At 41.8% G+C, this 21,972-nt stretch overlaps 1 protein-coding gene and 1 long non-coding RNA gene across 14 annotated transcripts in view; one reads left to right on the forward strand and one right to left on the reverse strand.

Moving 5' to 3' along the window:
* Positions 1 to 21,972, forward strand: part of Kif9 (kinesin family member 9) — an 84,196-nt gene that overhangs the window by 15,301 nt on the left and 46,923 nt on the right. For 10 of the 11 annotated variants that reach the window (XM_078029249.1, XM_013361802.4, XM_040290173.2 and 7 more), the window contains 5 exons: positions 10,441 to 10,524; positions 10,636 to 10,728; positions 11,512 to 11,659; positions 12,692 to 12,756; positions 16,653 to 16,730. In XM_078029249.1, the coding sequence (XP_077885375.1) occupies positions 10,441 to 10,524; positions 10,636 to 10,728; positions 11,512 to 11,659; positions 12,692 to 12,756; positions 16,653 to 16,730 (468 nt within the window). The remainder of the gene's footprint in view (positions 1 to 10,440; positions 10,525 to 10,635; positions 10,729 to 11,511; positions 11,660 to 12,691; positions 12,757 to 16,652; positions 16,731 to 21,972) is intronic. The other variant, XM_078029246.1, reaches the window with a different exon arrangement.
* The window catches only part of LOC120891479 (uncharacterized), a 74,204-nt gene continuing 54,018 nt past the window's right edge, over positions 1,787 to 21,972 (reverse strand). For all 3 annotated transcript variants that reach the window (XR_013429146.1, XR_013429139.1, XR_013429119.1), the window contains one exon: positions 1,787 to 6,895. This is a non-coding gene — a long non-coding RNA (uncharacterized LOC120891479). The remainder of the gene's footprint in view (positions 6,896 to 21,972) is intronic.

Raw genomic sequence — 21,972 nt, forward strand, 5'->3', positions numbered from 1 at the left:
TTTAGTTGTAGATGGACATTATACCTCTATTTTATTTTTATGTAGCGCTAAGGATCAAACCCAATGCCTTCCACATGTGAGACCAGTACTCTACAAGTAAGCTACAACCCCGGTGCCCCAGGCCTATTTTGTATTTTATTTAGAGACCGGGTATCACTGAATTGGTTAGCGCTTCTCTAAGTTGCTGAGGCTGGCTTGGAACTCAGGATCCTACTGCCTCAGGCTCCTGAGCCAGTAGGACTACAGACAAGCTCCACCATTCTGGGCCCAGAATCACAAATTTGAGGCCAGTCTTAGTACCCTAGTGAAGTTCTGTCTCAAAATAAAACATGAAAAAAAGCTGGGATTCCCCAGGTTCAATCCCCAGTAATCAACAAAGTGTATGTTATTCTTTTAAAAGTCATATAGGCTTGAACTCATACATTACTGGTGAAAATGTGAAATGATACAGCCAGTTTGACAGTTTCCTAAAAAAAGTTAAACATATAAAAAATAAAATAAAATTTTAAATAAGACAAAACCCAAAAACCACAAAAAAGTTAAATATCAGGGTGTTTGGTTTTTTTTTGTTTGTGGTACAGGTGAATTGAACACAAGGCTCACACATGCTAGGCAAGAGCTCTATCACTGAGCTCCCATCTCCAATCCTAAACATGAATTTTATTACAGGACTTAGCAATTCTGTTCCTAGGTATCTACCCACAAGAAATGAAAGCATATGTACATCCAAAGAGTTATATGCATATGTTCCTAGCAGCATTATTCATAATAGCCAAAAGCTGGAAATAACGAAAACACTGTCAACTCGTGAATGGATAAACAAAATGGGGTACCTCCATTCATACAATGGAAAACTACCTAGCAATAAAAGAAACGGAGTGCTGATATGTACTACCACATGGATAAGCCTCAAACATGCTGAGTGAAAGAAGTCAATCACAAAGACCACATTATTAAATGATTTCATTCACATGAAATGTCCAGAACAGTCACATCTATAAAGACAGAAAGCAGAACAGCGGTTGCTTTGAGGAGAGAGTGGGAAGTAATTGCAAATAGGCCCCAGGGAGCTGGGGGGTTAATGATGCAGCATTTCTAAAATAGGATGGTGACGATGGTGGCACAATTCTGTAAACTTAAGAAAAATCACCAAATTGTTTAGTTAAAATAGTAGATTTTGTGGTTTTTAAATTATAATAAGGACTGGGGTTGTAGCTCAGTGGTTGAGTGCTTGCCTAGCATGTGTGAGGCACTGAGTTCTTTTCTCAGTGTCACACATAAATAAGTAAAATAAAAGTCCATCAACAACTATAAATATATATACAACAACTATATATATATCAACAACTATAAATATATAAACATATATATATGTACATACTATATATATATATATATATATATATATGTTATTATAATCCGTAAAACTGCTTTGAAAAAAAAAAAGTCAAAGTCACATAAGTGTCCTCTGGGTGATTTATGCCTGAATCCCTTGAGTCTACCAAGAAGAAAAAGCTTCCCTGGTGGCAGCAATGGGGCATTCTTGTTGTTCCTGACATTTCGTTTTGAAGAATGATGTTTGCTGTAAGTTTCCAGTGACTATAATAAAAGTTAAAAAGGTCAAAACTTTTGGAAAGTTTTTAAACATGAATAAGAATTCATATTCATACCCCTTAGAAGTAGCCACCATTTTGACTAATAAGATAATCATTAGATTGGTTTTTTTTTTTTTTTTAATTGGGGATTGAACCCAGGGATGCTCTGCCACAGAGCTACATCTCCAGCCTTTTTATTTTTAATTTTGAGACAGGGTTTCTCTTAGTTGCTTAGGACCTCACGAAGTTGCTGAGGCTGGCCTTGAACTTGGGATCCTCGTGCCTCAGCCTTTGGAGTCACTGGGATTACAGGCCTGTGCTGCCTGGTTCCTTACCATTCTTTTTTATAGTTTATTTTTTTTTGAATTTTTTAATATTTATTTCTTAGTTCTCGGTGGACACAACATCGTTGTTGGTATGTGGTGCTGGGGATCGAACCCGGGCTGCACGCATGCCAGACGAGCGCGCTACCACCTGAGCCACATTCCCAGCCCCTCCTTACCATTCTTGAAAGTATGTTAGCCTGGATCCTCTAAGAAGCAGATGCCAAGATGGGATTAAATATGCAAAAAATGTTATTAGGGAAATCCCTGAGTCAAGGAATAGGAAGGGTAAGGCTGGAGGGATCCTGCAGACTATCTTCCAGCTCTTCTCATGCAAAAGGCAAGAACTGCCATGTATATAAGGAATGTTCAGCGAGGCTATTGGGGGCCTTGAACCAAAGTTGGCCCCAAAAGAAGGGATATGTATTAATATTCATGTTACACTCAGTCCTTTCTTGGAAGCAGTCCATAAGAGCATAGTGCTTTGATTTCCTAGTGCTGCATAACAAATGACCACAAAATTAATAGCTTAAAATAACATACATAGCCGGGTGCAGTGGTGCATGCCTGTAATCCCAGCGGCTTGGGAGACTGAGGCAGGAGAATCGCAAGTTCAAAGCCAGCCTCAGCAAAAGAGAGGTACTAAGCAACTCAGTGAGACCCTGTCTCTAAATAAAATCCAAAACAGGGCTGGGGATGTGGCTCAGTTGTTGAGTGGCCCTGAGTTCAATGCCCAGTACCAAAAAAAAAAAAAAACACATTTATCATCTCACAGTTTCTGTGGATCAGGTGCCTAGGTTTAGCAAGGGTAGGTCCTTTGCAGGGTCTCATCAAGGTGTTATTGACTGTGCTTTTTTTTTTTTAGGATCCTCTTCTGAGCTTATATGGCTGTGGGCAGAATTCATTTCCATGAAATTCTAGAACTCAGATCCCATTGGTGTAAACTGGTGGCTGTCCACAGCTCCAAGAGTCTGCTCATATTTGATTGTCATGTGGCTTTTTCATTGGGGTCTTCCTAGGACCCTCAAGATATAGCGACTTCTTTCCTTAAGGTCAATTGCAGAAAGTTTTTCAAGGCTCTCCTGATTAGGTCAGGTCTTCCCAGGATAATCTCCTTTTGATTTATTTTAAATCAGCAAATCTCTTCACCTTTATCATAGTCTGTGGTTTAGAAGCAAGCTACAAGATCAAGGAGATGGGGCTGTATACAGAGGCACAGTTGATTGGCAATAACACATGGCTTCCATGAAAACATGGTGGTAGATTTCAGAGCCTAGCAGCTGAGGAGCTCAGTAAGTTATGCTCCTTATGGAAAAAGGGCTGTGAGATGCTTTTTTTAAATCTCCAGGTGGAGATTAAATCTCCAGGGCACTTTACCACTGAGCTCTATCCTCAGCCCTTTTTATTTTTCATTTTAAGCCAGGGTTTCTTATGATCCTGCTGCCTCAGTCTCCCAAGCTGCTAATATTTCTGGCACGCACCACCATGCCCAGTTTGTTAGATACATTCTTGTGAGCAACACAAAAAAAGTAATTTTTGTGTGTGGTTGCTTTAAAAAGTTTATTTTAGCTTTTTTTTTTTCCTGCAGTCTCACTATAAATGATGTGATTTGTAAAAACTTTTTTTTTTTTGTCATATTAGGAATTTGTTGGTCCTCCTGAACCTGTGTATTATTAATTTTTATTATTTGGGGGAAATTTTTCAGCCTTTCTCTGTTCAATAAAATTTTTTTCATTCTCTTATTCATATTCTTCTTAATTCTAACATAAGACCTCACACCAATCCTCTACGGCTCTCACTCCATTTTTTCTATCATTTTGTCTGACCCCCCACCACACACAATACTAGGGATTGAACCCAGAGGTACTGTACCACTGAGCCACATCCCCAATCCTTTTTATTTTGAAACAAGGTCTCACTAAGTTTCAGAGGCTGGCCTGGAACTTGTGATCAATCTCCTTGTGCTAACCTCCTGAGTCACTGGGATTATAGTCATATACCACCATGTCTGGCTATGATGCATTTTTGATAACTTTGTGATCTTGCTTTTAGTTAACTAATTCTGTCTTCTTCTTGTCTAATCTGCTGTCAATCATATCCACTAAGTTTTTAATTTCGGATATTGTGGGTAGGATTTGTTTCTAGGAGTTTTATTTAGTTCAAAAGTGCTATGTCTTATAATTTTCTCACATAAAGATAATTTTAAACTGGTTATTTCTTTTTTTGTTTATTTATTTAAACATGGTAAATATAATTATTTAATTTTTGATATTTTCAGTGACTGAAGTCTGTAGGATTTTCCACTTATTCACTTTTACAGGTTTTTTTTAATATTTATTTTTTAGTTGTAGTTGGACATAATACCTTTATTTTATTTATTTTTATGTGATGCTGAGGATCGAACCCAGGCCTCGCACGCACTAGGTGAACGCTCTGCCACTGAGCCATAATCCCAGCCCCTACATTTTTTTTTATAGTTATAGATGAGCAGCATGCCTTTAATTATTTTTGTATGTGGTGCTAAGGTTTGAACCCAGTGCCTCACACATGCTAGGTAAGTGCTCTGCCACTGAGCTACAGCCTCAGCCCTACAATTTTTTTTAATATTTATTTTTAGTTGTAGTTGGACACAATACCTTTATTTTATTTATTTACTTTTATGTGGTGCTGAGGATCGAACCCAGGGCCTCTCATGTGCTAGATAAACGCTCTATCACTGAGCCACAACCTCTACCCCACTTTTACAATTTCTTATTTTCTTGTATGCCTATTTATCTTTGACTGTGTGCTAGTTATTGCTATTGGAAAATTATTTGTGGAAATTTCCCGCTGGCCTAAGAAGAATGTGCATTCCAAAGAGAGATTTTGAATTTGCTTCTATCAGAGCCTGTGGGGACAATATCATCCAGGGACCACCTTAGCTTTAGGTTCTCTGGCCCACCAGACTGGGCCACAACTTCTCAGGGGAGGTTTATTTATTTATTGCTTTTCTTTCCCCTTTCTTCTTTGTCCATTTATAAAATGCTTCTCTATATTATTGTAGAGTTGACTGTTGGGGTAGATTGTTTGATTTCTCTCTTGCCCGGAGGGTTGAGTCTTTGGAGTGTCAGCTTAATGTATATGTGTTTGGATTGGTTGGAGGTCTTCTGTATGATTCTTCTTCTTGGGCCAAGTGCAGGCTTTGATTGTTTTTTCCCCTTACCCAGTGAAGCTGTTGTTGAGGTTTTCTAGTATGGACAAATATCCTTAGGACAAAAAACAACCTTAGTGCTCTGATCCTATCATTACTTCTCTGGGAACAGGATTCTCCCAGAATTAACCCTGTCAGTTTTCTACCAACTTGTCAGCTTTCACATTTTAAAGATGATGTTAGGGTTATTTTTATCAAGCACCTTTTTTATAGGAGGATTTGTCTATATAATGTAGTCTGCTATTATTGGAGATAGAACTCATCCTCATTGAAAGACTGTGTTACTAGGCATAGATTTTGAGACTGTTATTTTTTTCCTCATCCTCATCATTTTGAAGGTGGTATTTCCCTTTCTTCAGCTTCCATAGGTGCTCTTGAGAAGCCAGCTTTTAGTCTACCTGCTGTTCCTTTGTGAGCAATTTCTCTTTTCTTCCTGGCAGCATTTAGATCTTTGGCATTAGGTAGTTTCCCTCTGATGAAGGTATTGTGCAGGTTTTGTTTCGTTGAGGGGTACTGGGGATTGAACTCAGAGGCACTTGACAACTAAGCCACATCCCCAGCCCTATTTTGTATTTTATTTAGAGACTGGGTCTCACTGAGTTGCTTAGCACCTTGCCATTGCCGAGGCTGGCTTTGAACTCATGATCTTTCTGTTTCAGACTCCCAAGCTGCTGGGATTACAGGCATGCATCACTGCACCTGGCACCCGTGCAGGTTTTTAAAGTGTCCTCCTTGCAATTTGTTATGCTCCATGAAGCTGTGGATTCGTGTCTTTCCTATCACAGAAAAGATCTCAGCAATAATTCTTTTGAGTGTTAGTGTCCATTTTTATCTTAGTTATCTCCTGGAATTCTGATTAGGTACACTTGTCTTCTTACTTTATCCTTCATATCTCTTTCTCTCTCTCTCTTTTTTTTTTTTTTTTTGTGGTACTGGAAATTGAACCCAGGGCCTCACATGTTAGGCAAGCACTCTCCCACTGAGCTATATCCCCAGCCCTTTTTGTTTTATCTCAGACATGTTTCATTGCACCCAGCCACATGTCTTTTTCTTGTTATCTATTCTTTTGTCTCTCTGTGATTCTTTCTTGGTAATCCCTTCAGATTTATTTTCTAGTTTCCTAATTCTCTCTTCAGTAGATTAATATCTAATCTTCTCTTTAGGATCAGGTACTATATTTTCTCATTTCCAAAAATTCTATTCTATCTTAGGACATGTCAGGAAAAATTTGCAAGAAGAAATTGATGCCTTAAAATTCAGACTGAAATCACTTCATTGGGTGTTAGCAGATTTGAAAGTTTAGTTATATGCAAATTTTGGGAGCAGTATAAACCTTGAATGTAATGAAAGTTAAACATTTTATAATACTTTAAAAAATATGTTTAACAGGGCCTGGGGGTATAGCTCAGTAGTAGAGTGCTTGTCTGATATTTGTAAGATCATGGGTTCAATCCTTAGCCCCCAAAAAAGAAAATTGCTTAATAAACTTAAATATGGTTTAAAATTAAAAGTTTTATTTTGTTCTTTTTTAACCCTACTTGTTATTTTTGAGAGAATTTTATTCATTTTTCATGTTTTGATTCCCTTTGTTAATCTAAAAAAGAAGTCAAATAATCAGAGATTCTCCAAAGAAGAATGACTTTTGGAGGGGGAGAATGATAGCGTGCGCTAAGGGAATACACATACCATAATAAACCATGGACATACTTGGAGAGATGGAAGTTGGGATAGGGCTGGTAGCTCAATGGTAGAACACTTGTGAAGTTCCTGGGTTTGTTTCCCATGCACTGCAAAAGCAAACACAAAACAAAATAAATCAGGAAGTTGAGGCAAAGGGAAGGTTGTTTTGTTTGTGTGTGTTGGGGGGGGGCAGTGCCTCCGTTGTGCTAGAGATTGAACCCCAGGTGCCTCCTTCCTGCTAAGCATGTGCTTTACCCTCAGTCTGCTTTTACTCTGGAATATGAGCAAATTCTCTCTTGGAAAAAGATAATATCTTGATCCTGGAATGTAAAAACTTAGTTCTGAGAAAGAAAGATTTTATCACCCTTTGAGTGGGAACAGATGGCTTGGGTGAGTAGGTTCCAGGTCTTCCTCCCCTAGAATGCGAAGAGCAAAGGGCTGTAGAAGAAAAGGAAACATCTCAGTTTCCTACCTCAGCACAACAGGGAGATGTACAGAGAGGGCTGTCTATCAGCAACAGTCTGCAGGTGCCCAGGGCAGTAAGAATCTTGGTTCTTGCTTATAATCCTTAGATTCCTGCTTTGAGTCTGGTCCCTGGCAGTTATTCAAAAGGAAGTTTCTTGCTTTCTCAGGCAGTTATTTAAAAGGAGTCTTAAACTGCCCATCACCTTCATGTATTTGGCAGGAGGATTTCTAGATATTTAGTCTATTATATTGCCAAAAATAGAAGCCTCTGTCTTGTTTGGGGCTAAAATACAGTACAACAAGTATATAGAACTTGGAATTAGGGAACCTGGACTTAAGTTTAGGTTTCTTTACAGCTATAAAGGCTAGTTGTGAGCAAATCATTAATCTCTCATAGTCTTGTAATCTTACTTTGCTCATCTGTTGTAGTGTAGATACTGATAGTACTTATCTCAAAAGGTTCTGAGAATCAGGACCGGGAACCCTGAACACTCACTGCAGTGCCTTTTACACAATAGGTCTCAGTGGATGCTGCTCCGTGTATGATTAACGTTGCTCTAGCACTTACTGGATGTAGACATAAATATAGGCACTTTGTTAATAGCAATAATTTCCTCAAACCTTGATGCCTTCCAGGACCATGTCCTTGCTGAGCTCTGGTGGTGACAGGACAAATGCAAGGCCTAAAGAAGCTCACTCTGAGATGGGCAAGAGAGTGGGAAAAACCTACGGCAACTATAGCACAGTGTGAGCCCCATTCCAGGAATGACAGTCACCCCAGTGGATGCAGGGCAGGGTCAGTCAGCAGAAGACTCTGCATGGAGGAAATGGTACTTTCTCTGGCCCTTTGCTAAATTAGAGCCAGGAAGTTAAGGGGAAAAGGGTACTTGAGAAGAAAGGGCCTGACAAATAAAGGTGAAATAAGCCAATGTCACTGGATTTGTACAAAAGGTAAACAGAAGATGCATTGCCATAGGGGTCCACCAGACTCACTCCTCAACAGGGGAAAGCCCCTCTCCCCAGATGCCCATGGCAGCACTGCTTGGGGCTTGTTCATAGCACTTCTCAGGTGTCTTTTAGGAGACAGGAATTCATTCTGTAAGGAGTTTTTTTTCTCTAAATACAGCCATTTCTGCTATATCCCCTTGTAAATATATTCTGGTTTTAGTGTCCAATCCTATGAATTAAAGATAAGGGCTGACTGTCCCTTTAAAAATATAAATTATTGCCAGGCTCAGTGGCTTATGCCTATAATCCCAGTAACTTGAGGGTGGCTGAGGCAGGAGGATCACAAGTGCAAAGCCAGCCTCAGAAACTTAATGAGGACCAAAGCAACTCAATGAGACCCTGTCTTTAATAAAATATAAAAAAGTGCTGGGGATGTGGCTCAGTGGTTAACTGCCCCTGGATTCAATCCCTGGTAACAAACACACATATACATGTTCACCGCACGCGCGCGCACACACACGCGCGCACACACACACACACACACACACACACACACAACACACCCCTAAATTACTTATTTTTCCTATATTTAAGAAGTACAGTAGTACCCCTTTATGCATTAGAGATACATTCCAAGACCCCCCAGTGGATATCTGAAAACTCGGATAGTACTGAACCCTATATACACTATGTGTTTTTCTTATCCAAATAGACCTATGATAATTTATAAATTTATTTAATTTATAGATTAGGTACAACAAGTGATTAGTTAACAATCACTAATAATAAAACAGAACAATTATAGTGATACACTTTAATAAAAGTTATTTAAAACTTGTGAGTAGTTTATTTCTGGAATTTTCTATTTAATATTTTCAGACCTCAGTTGACTATAGGTAACTAAAACCATAGAGAGTAAAACCATGAATAAAAATAGATCATGTAATACATGTTTACTGTAAAAAATATGAAATACAAATGGTAGGGAAAAAAATCCTATAAACCCCAACTCGACTATAAACCCCAAAACAACTATTTTTAACATCTTTTTTGAATTTTTTTTTAGAGCTAGGCATGGTGGCATACACCTATAATCCCAGCTGCTCAGGAGGCTGAGGCAGGAGGATCACAAATTCAAAGCCAGTATCAGCAATTTAGGAGGCCCTAAGCAATTCAATGAGACCATGTTTCTAAATATAATACAAAAAAAGGGCTGGGATGTGGCTCAGTGGTTGAATGCCCCTGAGTTTAATCCCTGGTACTAAAAAAAAAAAAAAAAAAAGTTGTAGATGGACACAATATCTTTATTTTATTTATTTTTATATGGTGCTGGGAATCCAACCCATTGCCTCATATGTGCTAGGCAAGCACTCTACCACTGAGCTATAACCCCAGTCCTATTTTTAACATCTTGGTAGCAAATTCTTCTTATTTTGTCTGTAAATGTTTTTGTATCCTTTAGATCATACCATAGTGTGATTTTAGATTCTGCATTTCTCAGGTATTAAAAAACGTGTTAGCATTTTCCTGAATGCCTAATATTCTATTGTACTGATTGATCTCTGATTGTTGGATGTGCAGGTTGATTCCAATTCAATATTCATGAATATTTTAAGGCTCTTTTTTTTTTCAGTTGTAAATGGACACAGTACCTTTATTTTATTTATTTATTTTATGTGGTGCTGAGGCTCAAACCCAGTACCTCACACATGCTAGGCAAATGCTATACCACTGAGCTACAATTCCAGCCCCCATTTTTTTGTTGGGGGAGTACCAGGGATTTAACTCAGGGGAACTTGACCACTGAGCCACATCTCCAGCCCTATTTTGTGTTTTATTGGAGACAGGGTCTCACTGAGTTGCTTAGCATCTCGCTAAAATTGCTGAGGCTGGCTTTGAACTCTCGATCCTCCTGCCTCCACCTCCAGAGCTGCTGGGATTATAGGTGTGCACCACTGTGCCCAGCCTCCAGCCCCCATTTTAAGGCTCTTGATTTTTATTGTCACCTTGCTTTTCAGAGAGCAATACTAATTTTCACATCTCTAGCACAGGAAAAAGTATAGGTCTAGACTCCAATTTCTCTCCTTTTTACTAGTTTATAAAAGAGGTTTTTCTGGAAGTCCCAACTGATTACAGTGATATGAGATCACTTGTGTAGCTATTGGTATAATTGAAAGAGTTATTGGAATGCCTTGTTATTTTCACTTTTCAGTATGTGTACATTTCCCTTCCTCTTCAGGGAGAGACCAACAGGATTATAGCTTCCCACACGATGAACAAAAACTCATCCAGGTCACACTGCATTTTCACCATCTACATGGAGGTGGGTGCACCTCTGAACAGCTTGGGAAGGGCAGTCAATTCCCCTGGGAACTGTCTGGTCAGATGCTCCTCCCTGGGGCCATCAAACTTCTGTTTGGATGTTTTTTTGTAGGCGCATTCCCGGACCTTATCAGATGAAAAGTATGTTACTTCCAAAATTAACTTGGTGGATCTGGCAGGCTCAGAGAGGCTGGGGAAGTCTGGGGTAAGTAAGAGGAGCAAGAGGTTCCTTTTCAGCCAGACATGGGACCTGTGTCTGGCCCAGTGCCTGTGCATATGGACTGTCCCTCACTGGGATATAAGGGCATGGTCCTGAGCCAGGTGAAGTACAGCACATCCATCTGCTTGCTGGAGGGACAGAATTAGTACAGGTGGAATGGCTGCTACAGAGGGGTAATTCGGCTCCATGGGATTTTCCTGAACCTTAAATGAAATGATAGCCCCTAAATTATTAGCAAGGTGCCTGGCTCAGTAAACATTCCATTTTAGTATAGTGTTTCTCTATTATGAATATAAATATTTACATGAGTGTCTGCACGAGTATTACATTTTGAGTAAATAATCATATGAGTGTATTAACACAAGTATTCACAAGAGTATTCCACATGCGTATTCACATGTCACTTTGTATTGGTGTTTGTGTGAATGCTCACGAGGTGACTTGCTTGGCTCTCTGTATAAGTATTCCCATGTGCATTTATGTTAGTGCAAATCTTTGAATTATTTATATGAATATTCATGTAAGTATTCATATTTTTTATGAACATTCACATGAATGTTGTCTTAAGTTCCTGAGTATTACCATTATTAGCCCCAGATGGAATACAACCCCACAACATTGAGGGAAGACCCTGGTTCTGGGAAGGAGGTTTTAGCCTGCCTGTTAACATGCAGTATCACCCAAACCAGGAGGGCAGCCATTCTTGGTGTGTAGAGGGCAGCCATTCTTAGCCATTCCCTCTCAAGTAGAACTGCCTTTGCTTTGTAGTCTGAGGGTCGAGTTCTGAAGGAAGCCACCTACATCAACAAGTCGCTGTCTTTCCTGGAGCAAGCCATCATTGCCCTTGGGGACCATAAGCGGGACCACATCCCTTTCCGACAGTGCAAGCTCACTCATGCCCTGAAGGACTCCTTAGGTGAGAATGTGATTGGTGCCCAGAAAGGAGGATTTGTGTCCCAGGGAGGGCAGGCCTGGCACATCTCACTGTGGATTTTAGAACTGCTCCCTCACAGGGGCATGAACTTACCCACAGCCCTCTCACTGTGACTTTAGACACACCTGAAAAAGCAGAATCAAACCCTCTTGCATCCAGCACATGCCATTGCGATTCACTTCTCAGAACCTTTACTTAAGATTTTGCCTCTGCTGGGAATACCTTGTCTTTTTCCCTTGTTCCTAAACCAGAATCCTTCATGGTCTCAAAGACCAGGGCGAGGACCTCACCCATCATGTCCTTCCTTCCCCTTGCAGCCTCCTGGGCAGAGCAGTGGGACCTATGTCTTGTCATTCCCATGGTCCTCAGGCCTTTATGTTGGGCCTAAGGACACAGTCACTGTTTTCTGAGTGTTAGGTGAGTGATGCCCTGAGTGGAACCCTGGCTCACACCCTCTATCCTGACCCTGTCCCCTTCCCCTGCCCACTGCTGTCTACTGTTCTCTCTTGGCTCCTCTTTTAGGTACATCTGATGGCCTCTTTCTCTCCCTCAGCATTATACAGGCTTAGGTAGTCTTATCTGACTCTTAGTTTGGGCTGATAAAATAAAATACCATAGACTGAGTAATCTAAACAATAAGCATATTTCTCATAGTTTTAGAGGCTGGAAGACCAAGGTGCTGGCTTATTTGATTCCTGATGAGGGTCCTCTTCTTGGCTTACAAATGGCCACCTTCTGGCTACATCTTCACACAGAGTGTTCTAATCTCTTTTCTTATAAGAACAATAATCCCAGTATAGTAGCCCCACCTCTTCTAAATCTAATTATCTCCCAAAGTCCCTACCTCCAAATACTGTCACCCAGGTACTTAGAGGTTGGACTTTGAGGATTAGGGCTTCAACATATGAATTTTGTGGAGATACAAATACAGTCCATAACAGAACCCCACCAGCCCCAAGGAAGTCTCCTAGCAGAAGATCCACATGATTCATGCCCTTCTGTGTCTTTCTACAGGGGGAAACTGCAATATGGTCCTTGTGACAAACATCTATGGAGAAGCTGCCCAGTTGGAAGAAACGGTACGTAAAGACAGCCACTGCAGGCTGGGGTTGTGGCTCAGTGGTAGAACACTTGCCTAGCATGTTTTGAGGCACTGGGTTTGATCCTCGGCAACATATATAAATAAATAAAATAAAGGTCCATTGACATCTAAAAAAAAAAAAAAGTCCATGCAACTAGACTAGAGTCCCTCTTCATGAGTGCCAGAACTGGGTAAGACTGGCTCCTGATTGGCTCAGCTGCCACACTAGCCATAGATATTATCAAGGATCCCCGGGAGGAGTCTGAGCCAAAATTTCCCTGAGGGGCTCAGGCAGGGATCCAAACACCAAGCACTGAACTGTGTTGAGGAAGAGGACAAGGTGGGAGGCTGGCTAGGCAGGAGAGATTTTATCAAAGGAGGGAAGGCACATGCCTCCTGGGGGGGCTGCTCCTCTGAATTTGGATTGAGAAGGACAGTTGATTGTTCTTTATGATCACACGTATTTGAACATCTTGAAAACACTACAGTGTTCCAGGCTATACTTCTAAGATAGGTATTAAGACCTGTCATGTACCAGTGGTAAACAGAGATCAGCTTGGTAGAGATGAGTCATATCACTCTGGCTTTGAGCTTCAGAGTTCCCAGCCCAGGAAGAAAGAAATCAAGGCCCTAAGTAATGCGAAAGGCCAAGATGGAGGATCCCTATAGAGGAGTCCAGGGAGGAAAGAAGGGGGACTTTTCCTGAAGCTATTGGCACTGAACTGGCTGGAGTTTAAGGATTGGTGATAGGATGAGCAGAGGCATTCCTGGCAGAGGTAACAGTGGGACTGAAGGTGTGACCTATGCCAGGAACATCTGGCTCCTTCAGAGGAGGGCTCAGGAAGGAGAGAAAGAAAATTTGCAAGACTGAATGGGACCTGGTCACCAGGCTGAGCACTTGGCTATTCTCCTGTAAGTGGCTGGAGCTACCACAGGGTTTGAGTAGGGAAGAACTATGGCCACAGGTATGATTCATGAAGATTAACCCAGTGGCATGACCCATGTGAGCAGGGGAAGGGAGAGGCTCTTGGGAACCAGAGGCAGAAATAAGGTCCAACACAGTGACTCAGGTGAGTTCACACAGTTGGACCCCTCCAGGCTGGGGTTCCTCCTCTCCTTTGAAGAGCCTCTCATCATGAATAAGACAGGTCTGGAAGGCCATCACTAGATACATTCATTACTCTACAAGTGTGAATATTCGGTTGGATGCTGTGGCACATACCTGTATTTCCAGTGACTAAGGAGGCTGAGGCAGGAGGATCACAAGTTCAAGGTCATCCTGGGCAACTTAGGAAGATCCTATCTCAAAAATAAAATGACTAGCAGGTGTAACTCAGTAGTAGAGCACCCCTGGGTTCAATCCTCAGTACAGGGGGAAAAAAAGTGTGGATACTTAAGGCAACCCTTTTTATTTAGGTGAAACAGGATGCTGTGGGGCAATGCACACCTGCAGGGCCTCCAAGTAGTGTTCATTAGGTACAGTCCTAACTTCCAGGGGGAGTACACCTGCCATGAATCCAGTGCCCTGGGACTTGGGAGGCTGGGGCAAGGAGCTCCAGCTGACGTGCAGGTGCATCCCCAGAGGAAGGCTACAGGAATCTCTTGGTCTCATTTCATAACAAGGCATGGTGAAACCCCAAGGGGAGTCATAAAAAACGGGTCTCTTGGATGCCTCATTAAGAAAGACGTCCTCTGGGCTGGGGTTGGGTTCCGTGGTAGAGCCTGGCATTCGTGAAACCTGGGCTCCATTCCCCAGCACCCCACATACATACTCCTGCACATGCTCTCCATGACAGTGGAAGCCCCCTTTCCACAGCACCTCTCCTGGTACCTACAGGGCCTAATGCCCCACCAGTCAGGGTCTCTATCCAGGGGAGCCCACAGACCTATAGGGAGGGCCTCAGGTGTTTGGGACAAAGATATATGAGGGTGTGGAAACTAATCATTCTCTTTTATAAATGTTTTAAAACTATAAAATGTTTCTACCAAGCATATTGTGAAGAATTAAATTTAAAATTAGTGTTCATTGTTTTCTCTAATTAGATGACTAACAGTGGATAAATTTGAAATTTAGAAGAAATAATTTTATAATAACTGTGACCCTTATGTTTAACAAATATTTTGGTATTGCAGATTTGCTTGTCCCAATAGAAGAATAACAAAAGAAGAAACTATGGGAGAAAAATTTTAGGCCATTTTTTTAAATATTTAAATTTTATTGTTTTAAACCATAATTGTTCTCAGAACTTCTTTGGAATTTCTAACATTTTTTGGTCATTTAATTTAAGAATGAGAGCCATAATGTTTTGATTTCTAAAGGCAAATTTAATGCAAAGTGGGTAAGATTAAATCCATAGCAAAGTTTTCTATTAAATTTTTTAATAGATTTTTTAAAGCTAATTCTGTCCTAATTGTATTTTGGGGATTAAACAGCAACAAATACTGTAAAAAAAAATGTTTCTGGCATGGATTGTGTTACTTTGTGCACCGTCATTGTGTGTGTGTGTGTGTGTGTGTGTGTGTGTGTGTGTGTGTAACCACAGCAATGGAGTCATGACTACACTTGGCTGCTGTGCTTAGAATAGGAGGGTCTGATTTAGCCCTTCACAGAAGCAATACCATCTCTCACAATAGGGACTTCTGAGGGCTGACATTGTATACTTTGCCACTAAGCCTCCCAGGGATCCTACAAGGCAGGGCTCCCTTCACTTTACAAGGAAGAGGGGAGATCTATCTGAGGTCTCACAAGTGGTGAGTGGAAGAGTTCTTAACTACCAGACCCAACAGCCAAGGAAGAATCCTTTCAGTTCTTCCTTGAGGGACCACTTCCTTAAGGCAACCCATGCCCTTTCCAAACCTTCCTTATTTCAAGGCCCCCTTGGCGACAGCCCAGCATGGGATGAGGCTGGAATCTCCATGTCTGCTTCCTGATGCTTCTGTCTGCTCCTTTCTGCCAAGAAGGAGCACTCCAGCCCTCATCTGACATCGTGCAGTGGGGCATAGCATCTGGGCCATTTCCAAAATACCTGCTCATGTGGCCACCTCATAAGTTTCCTTTCATAATTACCCCTGGCTGGCTGCCCCTCCAGAGGGATTCTGGTGGAACCTGGTGGGCTTAGGAGGCATGTGGAGCAGGTTTCTGTTTAGGGTTCACCTTTCACAGTGGTCTCCTTTTGTTCATTTTACAAATATCTCCACCTACTGTTTTCCAAAGACAGAAGCCAACCAGTACACATGCTCACACACAGTTTAAACTCTGCTGAGTTAGATTTTTGGCTTTACCACTAAGTAGCATCCCTGTAGTGTATAAACTGAGGACCAGGCTGCATTATGTACTCTCTGTCAACTTCCTGCTCTCCCTATTATATTCCCTATTCCACTGGGGAACACTTTTATTTATTTATTTTTATTTTATTTTATTGGTACCAGGGATTGAACTCAGGGGTGCTTAACCACTGAGCCACATCCCCAGCCCTTTTTTATATTTTATTTAGAGATAGGGTCTCACTGAGTTGCTTGGCACCTCGCTTTTGCTGAGGCTGGCTTTGAACTCCCGATCCTCCTGCCTCAGAGTTGCTGGCATTACAGGTGTGTGCCACTGTGCCCAGCTAACCCTTTTTATTTTTTTATATTATTTTTTGATTCTGGGGATTGAACCAGGCCCTGGTACATGCTAAGCAGGCACTCTCCTGCTGACCCCTAGTCCTACCCCTCAAACACCCTTCCAGCCAAGGTTTCCTGAGGGAAGAGAACCAACACCAGTTGACAAGGTGCCTGAAGAAACAGGAGAGGTCTCTGAGTAAGGCAGCCAGGGTCTCTGAATAAGGCAGCTTTCTCGGGGTCTCACTTGAGTGGGAAGCCATCTGACATCCATCTGCCTGGTCTGTTTTTCAGTTATCCTCACTGCGATTTGCCAGCAGGATGAAGCTGGTCACCACTGAGCCTGCCATCAATGAAAAGTACAATGCTGAGGTACTAAGGGGCTTGTAGGCTCTTGCCACTGTGAGAAGATGTGGGTGGGTTTGCCTCTGTGTGTGTATCTTTGGCTGAGGCAGGAAACCACACAAGCCTTTAACCAGAAAATGCAAATTAAAATGTTACATCCTCATACTAGCAAAAATTGGAATTTTTCTGATAAGGCAAAATGATTTTTTCTAGACTTTTTTCCCCATTTCTAGTCAGAATGAATTTATATAATCATTTGGGGAGCATTTTGACAACATCTGATAAAGCAAAAAACACATTTACTGATAATTTGGCTTTCTTTTAAGATGCCTGAAGAATCATAGTTTTGGAGGCAGGGTAAGCTCATGACAAACCAGTTAAACTTTCCAGGTTTTAAATCCTGAAGAAAAGGATAGTCCCATGGCACTGTAGAACTAACTCATGGTTTGAGGTAGTGGTTCTCAAACTTGCCCAGCCATCAGAATCACCTGGCCAGCCTGCTGAACTGTGGGTTCTGGATCCATTCCCAGAGTTTCTGATTTAGTCTGTCTGGGTTGGGACCTGAGGATTTGCATTTCTAATAAGTTCCCAAGTGATGAAGCTTTTGCTGCTGCTGCTCTGGGGGCTATGCTTTGAGAACCACTGGCATAGTAGTTAAGAACTGGACCCCTGGGCTGGACCGTCCTGGAGAAATAATAGAATTACACTCTCAAAAGAGATCTTGTGAAGAATCAGTAAATGTGTACAAACTTCTTAGCCCAGTGCTGTCATGGAGAAAAATGTTCCATAAATATTAGCTAGCACTCTCCTGTCAACAGAATAACAGTGTCACTTCTAATATATAGCCTAGAGATACTCCCAAGAATGGTGCTCACAGTGCTTATTATTATAATGAAAGGTTAGAAACACCACCAGTACCCTTTCTTTTCTTTTTTCTTTCTTTTTTGGTACCAAGGATTGAACCTGCTTTACTACTGTAACTATTTTTTTTTAAGAGTGAGAGGAGAGAGAGAGAGAGAGAGAGAGAGAGAGAGAGAGAGAGAGAGAGAGAGAGAATTTTTAATATTTATTTTTTAGTTCTCGGCAGACACAACATCTTTGTTGGTATGTGGTGCTGAGAATCGAACCCCGGGTCGCACGCACGCCTGGAGAGCTCGCTACCGCTTGAGCCACATCCCCAGCCCACTACTGTAACTATTGAGCCACATCCCCATCTCTCTCTTTATTTTTTTTTAGAGACAGGGCCTCAGCAAGTTGCTTAGGGCCTCACAAAGTTGCTGAGGCTGCCCTCAAACTTGCTATCTTCCTGCCTCAGCATCCCGATTCACTGGGATTACAGGAGTACACCACTGCACCCAGCAATCAGTACCTTTCACAGGAGAGGAACTCAAGTGTTATAGAATGAGGAAACCAGAGCTAGAGTTACCAGCATGAGTAAACATCACGTGAGAAAACAACTTGAGGACTAAAGTGGATCAAATGCCAGCATGTATTATTTACACTAAGTGTAAAAACATGCCGAATGATGTCAGTTATCATCAATGGATATATGTGTGCAGTAGAAGAGAAGATGCTTGGAAATGAAAGACCACCTGAGGCCAGAGGTTCCCTGGGGTGGTAGGGGAGTAGACATGGAGTGGGGTATGCAGGGGCTTCACATTTATCTGGAAAACAAACAAACTGGAGCCTCTATAGTACCATACTATCAAAGTTAGATTTGGGGTGGCCACCCAGGTTTCACTGGCATTCTTTCCTGTAGGCTTGACGTTTCCGTTATTTGGTTGCCACCTGCAATCAGTATTTCTAGGTATTTGTAGCACTTTTTTCAGTATCATGCCTGTTTTCCAGGGGTTGGAATAGCTTCTGCAGAATTTCCTTGGCTGGTGGGGCTGGCTCTGAGTTGGGGGATTGGGTTCCTAATCTACTTCTGCTTCCAGCTTTCTGTAGTAAGCTGCTCAGACTCTCTGAGCCTCAGAATCTTCTTCTGTGAACATGGAGGTTAGACTGATGCTATCTGGTGACCATCCTACTCTGTCAGTCTGTGAATCTCCGAGGTGGTATGAGCCTCAGGCATAAACAGACAACAGAGACAAGCTCAGTGTTTCTGCCAAGAGGAAAAAAGAAGAAGAAGAAAAAAAACCCTTAGGTTGTAGTGTAATCAAAATGGAGAAGGTGTCTGTCCTGAAAGTTACCCAGCATCCTGGTGTAGGATTGAAGCAGAACTCTGAATTATTCTATTACATTTGAGATAGAAATGCCTAGGCATCAGGGAACTTATATGAGTATGTGCCATTTCCAAGGCATTTTTCTTTTTTTAAAAAAATATTTTATTATTTTTTAGTTTTAGGTGGACATAATACCTTTATTTTATTTTTATGTGGTGCTGAGAATCGAACCTAGTTCCTCGTGCATCCCAGGCAAGCGCACTACCACTTAAGCCACATCCCCAGCCCCTCCAAGGCATTTTTCTATCCCCCAAAAAATGTTCCTGGTGTAATAAAGGAGTCAGTCAGCCAGGAAGTGCTGCTAGACCCTGATCTGTGGGGTCTGCTGTTCCTCCCCTGTTTCCAGGAAGTAGAAAAGGCTTTTGTGCCTACCAGGTCTTAGAAGAAACATCTCATGAATTCTGATAGTGTGAGTCAGATGCTGGTGCCTCATGGGAGTAGATGGCTCATTTCCCCATACCATCCTCTGATTGACCCAAGGTGTGCCACACTGAACTGTCATCCAGCTAGAGGTCCCAACAGCTCAGCCAGACGTTCCCTACCTGGGGCATAATGCATTTTCCAGAGCTGGGAAGAGGGCATGGGGATAATTGGGGCTGGCCACCAAGCCTCTCCTCTTGACCACACAGGAAATCCATGCCTGAAAGAGACCTACATGGGACTTCCTAAGGGACTGGGCCAAAGTTTGAACTCTGATCATGTACCTTGAGCCTCAGGTTTTGTGCCAGAATTGTCATAGAGCCACCTGAATGCCAGATGTCTGGTGCCCCTTCACAGAGACTGGTGGACCTCAGTACCCAGATGATCTGGCTGGATGAGGACTATATTAAGAAAGCCAGTGGGGCTGTGAACTGGTCACTAGTCCCAGGATCCAGGTGTCGGGGGCTCCCTCCAGTGGCCACTTTGTGACAACAAAAGAAAACCCTGTTCACAGTGAAGGTTCTCAACATCTTTTATGAAAGACATTCAGGTAATATCTATCAAATGATGTAAATGACTTAACAATTCTGCCTCTGGTGTCATTTCTCCACTTGAGCCTAAATCTATGAATGGAGTCTTTACTATTGTGCCAGTACTCTTTGAAACATTTGGGACACAGAGCTGCATGAACCAAAATAACGTTCTCTGCCTGAGCTTACTGTGTTAGCTTTCCATCACTCTAAGAAAATACCTGAGCTGGGTATTTTCTTAGTGCACAACTGTTAATACCAGCAACTTGGGAGGCTGAGGTAGGAGGATTGCAAGTTTGAGGGCACCCTCAGCAACTTAGTGAGGACCTAAACAACTTAGCAAAATTCATTCTCAAAATAAAAAATAATAAAGATCTGCAGATGTAGCTCAGCAGTAGAGCACCCCTAGGTTCAATACCCCAGTACCAAAAATAGAAAAAGAAAGAAAGAAAATACCTGAGATAATAAAAAAGAGAAAAGTTTATTTTGGCTTATACTTTTAGAGGTTCCCATCCAGGTTCTATTGGCTCCGTTGCTTTGGGCCTGGGGTGAAACAGCACATTAGGGTGGGAGGGGCATGATGGAGCATTCTCAAATGTCATGGCCAGGAAGCAGGAAAGAAGGCCAAAGGAGCCAGGGTCCTCATATCCCCTCCAATTGCAAGCTCTCAATGACCTGAAGACCTCCTACGAGGCCCTACCTCTTAAAAAGTTCCACCATTTCCCAATAGCACCACCCTGGGGACCAAGCCTTTAACACATGGGCCTTTGGGAGATATTTAAGATCCAAACCATAGCACTTAGAGTTCACTGGAAGTAGAAGAAATAGATAATAGATAATAATAAGCACAATAAATAGGTAAGTTCTAGGACTGGAGAGTGGTGCTCAGTGGTAGAGCACCTGCTTAGCATGTGCAAGACCCTAGATCTGATTCCCAGCATCAAATTAAAAAAATAGAGCTTCATGTCCAATGCAGTAACCCCTACTCATGTGGTATTCCATAATGTTGAGAAATTCGTTTCTTCAGTCACACTGGCCACATTTCAAGTGTCTAATAGACAACACAGAGAACATTTTCATCATTACTGAAGGTTCTGTTAGACAGCACTGGTTGATAGTATGTTGGATGGTAATATGCGCTATGAAAATACAGTGAGATTTTTTTTTAGAGTAAAACTTTTAAAAACAGTGGTAAGAGGGTTGGGGTTGTAGTTCAGTGGTTGAGCGCTTACCTCGCATGTGTGAAGCACTGGGTTCAATCCACAGCACCACATAAAAAAAATAAATAGGGCTAGGATTGTGGCTCAGCGGTAGAGCTTTCGAGGCCCTGGGTTTGATCCTCAGCACCACATAAAAATAAGTAAATAAAATAAAGGTATAAAAAAATAAAAAACAAAGATATTGTGTTCATCTACAACTAAAAAAAAATTTTAAAAAATAGTGGTGTGGAGATGGGTAGGAGACTGCAATTTTTAAAAAGTTGACTGGTACATCTAATTGAGAAGCTTTTGAAGAAAGATTTTAAGGAGGTTTTGGAGTGAATCATGGAAATACATGGGAGAAAAGCATTCCTAGGCAGAGGAGTAGGCATGCACAGGCATGAGTACACCAATTTGGTGAGAATAGAGTGGGCCAGGAGAGAGCAATAGAAAAGGGATAATGGGGGCAGATTACACAGAACTGCACAGATCACTGTTATCTTACAGAAATCTATAAGGACACAGAAATATTAGCACAAAGACATTCTTACGGCGGCAAAAAATTAGAAGTGACGGAAGTAATCATTATTAGTATTTTTTGGCGGGAGTGGGTATCAGGGATTGAACTCAGGGGCATTCAACTACTGAGCCATGTCCCCACCCCTAGTTTGTATTTTATTTAGAGACAGGGTCTCACTGAGTTGCTTGGTGCCTTGCAGTTGCTGAGGCTTTGAACTTGCGATCCTCTTGCCTCAGCCTCCAGAGCCACCGGGATTATAGGTGTGCGCCACAGAAGTGATCATTCCTGGGGAATAGTAACAGGTTCATGCAGTGGTTGGCAAGGCTAAGGATGCATAGCAAGCATCCTGGAGCCGGTGGACTGCAGTGAAAGGGC

Source organism: Ictidomys tridecemlineatus, chromosome 2, assembly GCF_052094955.1.
Source record: "Ictidomys tridecemlineatus isolate mIctTri1 chromosome 2, mIctTri1.hap1, whole genome shotgun sequence".
Lineage (NCBI taxonomy): Eukaryota > Metazoa > Chordata > Mammalia > Rodentia > Sciuridae > Ictidomys > Ictidomys tridecemlineatus.